Source organism: Argopecten irradians, chromosome 9 (assembly GCF_041381155.1).
Source record: "Argopecten irradians isolate NY chromosome 9, Ai_NY, whole genome shotgun sequence".
Taxonomy (NCBI): domain Eukaryota; kingdom Metazoa; phylum Mollusca; class Bivalvia; order Pectinida; family Pectinidae; genus Argopecten; species Argopecten irradians.
The window spans coordinates 18032373-18037872 of NC_091142.1; the positions used below are offsets into that span (position 1 = coordinate 18032373).

General features: G+C 44.3%; 1 protein-coding gene across 1 annotated transcript; it reads left to right on the forward strand.

Annotated features, from left to right (window-relative positions):
* The first annotated feature begins 367 nt into the window (after positions 1-367).
* LOC138330577 (complement receptor type 2-like) lies at positions 368-3588 on the forward strand. Its single transcript, XM_069278141.1, has one exon. The coding sequence runs from the start codon at positions 368-370 to the stop codon at positions 3041-3043; it is 2676 nt and encodes an 891-aa protein (XP_069134242.1). The 3' UTR covers positions 3044-3588.
* Positions 3589-5500: the final 1912 nt, after the last annotated feature.

Here is a 5500-nt window from a genome sequence, read left to right on the forward strand (position 1 = left end):
TTCCATATTCGTAGATGGGATAAACTGTCAGCAATATTCCATTAAAGACATATTCAGAAGTACAGCTCTGCTGCCCGAGGGAACATTTCTGTCAATATCATGTATCGGTTTGATTCAGTGCTCTAGAGAATGTCTCATTAAATCAAGATGTCTTGGATTAACATACGAGCTCAAAACATTATCATGTTATCTGTCGGAACAAAACGTTATGCTTTCACAGGATTCACTATACAGGTATGTTACTACCAATAAGTCAGACATTCAGGTACTGGGCACGCGTATCATGAAGGCATGCCAGGGACATTTGTGTCCTGTAACCTCTACATGTGTTTGTCTTTCCGGAAGTAAATATGCGTGCGTGTCATCTATGAATGTTTCCGTGCATAATTCAACATATTCCTGTGAAAATTTACCTAATATTCCAGGCGCAAATACCGTTTCATCGGACTATCCGACGTACGTAGGGGCTACAGTCACATTCTCGTGTCAGGAAGGTTTCTCTCCGACCGGAGATCCAACAATCTCATGTCTCTCGAACGGCCAATGGACAACTCCGTCATTGGTCTGCACATCAGAAACAACAACTGAGTGCTCAACTCTTCCGATTGTACCAGGCACCAATGTTATATCTGCTGACTATCCGACACACGTAGGGGCTTCAATCACATTTTCATGTCAGGAAGGTTTCTCTCCGGCCGGCGATCCAACGATCTCATGTCTCTCGAACGGCGAATGGACAACACCTTCGTTGGTCTGTACATCAGAGGCCACAACTGTGTGTGGACCTCTTCCGAATATACCTGGCACCAATTCTATGTTTGCGGACTATCCGACACACGAAGGGGCTACAGTCACATTTTCATGCCAGGAAGGTTTCTTTCCGGCTGGGGATCCAACAATCTCATGTGTCTCCAACGGCCAATGGACGACTCCTTCGTTGGTCTGTACATCAGAGGCCACAACTGAGTGTGGACCTCTCCCGAATATACCTGGCACCAATGCTATGTCTGCTGACTATCCGACACACGAAGGGGCTACAGTCACATTCTCGTGTCAAGAAGGTTTCTCTCCGACCGGCGATCCAACAATCTCATGTCTCTCGAACGGCCAATGGACGACTCCGTCGTTGGTCTGTACATCAGAAACAACAACTGAGTGCTCAACTCTTCCGAATGTACCAGGCACCAATGTTATATCTGCTGACTATCCGACACACGTAGGGGCTTCAATCACATTTTCATGTCAGGAAGGTTTCTCTCCGACCGGCGATCCAACGATCTCATGTCTCTCGAACGGCGAATGGACAACACCTTCGTTGGTCTGTACATCAGAGGCCACAACTGTGTGTGGACCTCTCCCGAATATACCTGGCACCAATTCTATGTCTGCGGACTATCCGACACACGAAGGGGCTACAGTCACATTTTCATGCCAGGAAGGTTTCTTTCCGGCTGGGGATCCAACAATCTCATGTGTCTCCAACGGCCAATGGACGACTCCTTCGTTGGTCTGTACATCAGAGGCCACAACTGAGTGTGGACCTCTCCCAAATATACCTGGTACCAATGCTATGTCTGCTGACTATCCCACACACGAAGGGGCTACAGTCACATTCTCATGTCAAGAAGGTTTCTCTCCGACCGGCGATCCAACGATCTCTTGTTTCTCGAACGGCCAATGGTCGACTCCGTCGTTGGTCTGTACATCAGAGGCCACATCTGAGTGTGGACCTCTCCCGAATATACCTGGCACCAATGCTTTATCTGCTGACTATCCGACACACGAAGGGGCTACAGTCACATTCTCGTGTCGGGAAGGTTTCTCTCCGACCGGCGATCCAACAATCTCATGTCTCTCGAACGGCGAATGGACAACACCTTCGTTGGTCTGTACATCAGAGGTCACAACTGAGTGTGGACCTCTCCCGAATATACCTGGCACCAATTCTATGTCTGCGGACTATCCGACACACGAAGGGGCTACAGTCACATTTTCATGCCAGGAAGGCTTCTTTCCGGCTGGGGATCCAACAATCTCATGTGTCTCCAACGGCCAATGGACGACTCCTTCGTTGGTCTGTACATCAGAGGCCACAACTGAGTGTGGACCTCTCCCGAATATACCTGGCACCAATGCTTTATCTGCTGACTATCCAACACGCGAAGGGGCTACAGTCACATTCTCGTGTCAAGAAGGTTTCTCTCCGACCGGCGATCCAACGATCTCTTGTTTTTCGAACGGCCAATGGTCGACTCCGTCGTTGGTCTGTACATCAGAGACCACATCTGAGTGTGGACCTCTCCCGAATATACCTGGCACCAATGCTTTATCAGCTGACTATCCGACACACGAAGGGGCTACAGTCACATTCTCGTGTCGGGAAGGTTTCTCTCCGACCGGCGATCCAACAATCTCATGTCTCTCGAACGGCAAATGGACGACTCCGTCGTTGGTCTGTACATCAGAGGCCACAACTGAGTGTGGACCTCTCCCGAATATACCTGGCACCAATGCTTTATCTGCTGACTATCCGACACATGAAGGGGCTACAGTCACATTCTCATGCCAGGAAGGTTTTGTGAGTGTTGGCGATCCAGTTACTATTTGTCTTAGCGACGGACAATGGTCAATACCAGGCCTTAGCTGTGTCAACTGTGGTGCAGACTTTGAATACGAGGAGACAGTTAGCGTGTGTTACAAACTTGTTAAAGACAATCATCTATCACAGACAGAGGCTATGGCGTATTGTGCTAGTTTGGGAGGGAAACTTGCACAACTGGATACCAGCCAGAAAATTACTAAACTCAGCATTGTTTTAGCTGCTGAAGGCGTCCCCGATTGTTTTGTAGCCGGTGGAGATACTGAAGACGAAGGAGTATGGGTTTACCCAGATGGCAGTTCAGTAAATATGGATCTGTTCATGCCCGGCGCACCTTATACCAACACGGAGGAGAACTGTCTAATGCTAGATACAAATGAGCATGGCGTTTTTGATTCTGATTGTAGATTCGAGGAAATATTCTTATGTGAAAAACTTTTATAGATTCACTGTACATTCATTGCAGTTTATCTGTCATTATTACATCATGTGACAAAAAACTGGATTCTGATTGGCTACGCACATGGGTACTATTTACAATTATAGCGCCCGGGAAAGCAGGCACTATTGAAGAAGCGCAAAATTGAAAGTGAACCTACATGTATTGTGATGTCACTATTACATGACGTCATTATAACGTTGCGCTTCTAAAAAACTAAGTTTTATTTGAAAAAAAAACACCGTGACAATTTATATGGTGTACTTTTAACTTCACATCATAGTGTAGAAATGAAGATGGCGTTTCAAGGACTGTCTTGGCATGCTTCTGTTACGATGACAACAGCAGGTGTCATTTGAAGATGATGTACTAAACCCATTATGGCCTGGTTGAGAGGGCACTATTGCCTCATGGTATTATCTCGTGATTCCATCCCTCGACAATACTATTAATACTGTGCCCTTACAACCAGGACATAATACATTATTAATATCATACTGATATTATGATTCATTTCGCTTTTCCTCTTTATGACTATTTGTAATTTTCTGCCAATAAATAGTGACATTTTATACAACTGTTTGCTTTCAAGAAATAGAGTTATATAATACTCATTTGACGTCTTATTGGGTTCAAATCTTCATAGTTGCTTCCAGAAAATAAAACTTAATGTCGGACTACACGTATACATGTAAAAGCATTCGCACGACACGGCATCGTCTATTTCCCGCCAGATAAACATCGAGCCATTACCATGAAGATCAAATTCGTTTCATACACGTTAAATCTACAAAACTCATCAGTGAAATTGTTGTCCGTCAAGATATATTATTAGTACTTAAGGTCAATTTAACATACATATGCAAACGTCACGTATTTTGACACAACGACCACGACACATACGCTTTCCAACTGCAGTTTTGGACGTCAAGCGGCGATCACAACATAGAATGATAGACTGGTTCCCGCCTCAGTTACCTCCCTTGCGTACGCTTCACTGAGGACCGGTAGCGAGTAGCCATCTTGAGTGAGAATTCCAACTCCAGAGTAATGCGCATCATTTCTGCGCATGATATGTCATCATGGAGACGGCTACTTCCGTTAAGAGAAAATAACGTCATTAACGTCGTTCCTATGAACACACTAAACTCTGTTAGCACGAAATGATTTCAAAACTTAAGATCTTATTTAATTTTGTTTATATATCGTTCAAATAAATTATTTATTCTTTACGTTAAGATCCGTCGCTTCGTGCGTAAAGGGGTTTCCCACGTCTAAAAAAAGTGATACCAGCGAACCGGATATGTAGATTGACCAATCAAAAAAATCATCATGGTTACCCGCTACCGGTCCCTAGTGAGCGGAGCGCAGCCTGGCGGAGAGTAGAGAACTAAGGGAAGGGAACCAGTCTACATAGAATGACGTCCTATGATTATTGATGACGTTGACAATGATGATACGACACCGAGAAATAAGTAGTTCGGTCAAAGTTCATCGTGTCAGCCAGTCAGAATGCGTACAGAGTTTATACCATGTGTGGTATAAGCAAATTGTTAATCAACAACTGCAGTGTTTATAATGTCCTGAGAGTTGAATAACACCACCAATAGTGGTAGAAATATGATTAACGTTTTCATTTATCCACTACACTTTTGTGCTCGCACTTGTGAGGAAGGCTCTGGGTTCTTGTTTCTAATCCTGCTTAGCGCTCAGCATAAAGGGGGTGACGACTGGTTCGAACGTTGTCAGCATAATGTGTCCCGATCGGGTGTGCTTTTTCTATGTCCTTGAAGGCATGTTGCAGATAACACTATAAATAGGACAAGAGTGCCACTATCATAAAGAGACACAACAAGGGCATGCTACAGTCTCCCAAAACGCAATATCACAAGGAGACACAACAAGAACATACTACAGTCTCCTAAAACGCAATATATCAAGGAGACACAACATGAACATGCTACAGTCTCCTAAAACGCAATATATCAAGGAGACACAACAAGAACATACTACAGTCCCCTAAAACGCAATATCACAAGGAGACACAACAAGGACATGCTACAGTCTCCTAAAACGCAATATCACAAGGAGACACAACAAGAACATGCTACAGTCTCCTAAAACGCAATATATCAAGGAGACACAACAAGGACATGCTACAGTCTCCTAAAACGCAATATATCAAGGAGACACAACAAGGAACATCCCCTAAAACGCAATATATCAAGGAGACACAACAAGGACATGCTACAGTCTCCTAAAACGCAATATATCAAGGAGACACAACATGAACATGCTACAGTCTCCTAAAACGCAATATATCAAGGAGACACAACAAGAACATACTACAGTCCCCTAAAACGCAATATATCAAGGAGACACAACAAGAACATGCTACAGTCTCCTAAAACGTAATATATATCAAGGAGACACAACAAGGACATGCTACAGTCTCCTAAAAC

What these genes read in the sequence shown, in the direction of transcription:
- LOC138330577 (XM_069278141.1), top strand. Translation starts at nt 368, where the DNA reads ATGAATGTTTCCGTGCATAATTCAACATATTCCTGTGAAAATTTACCT.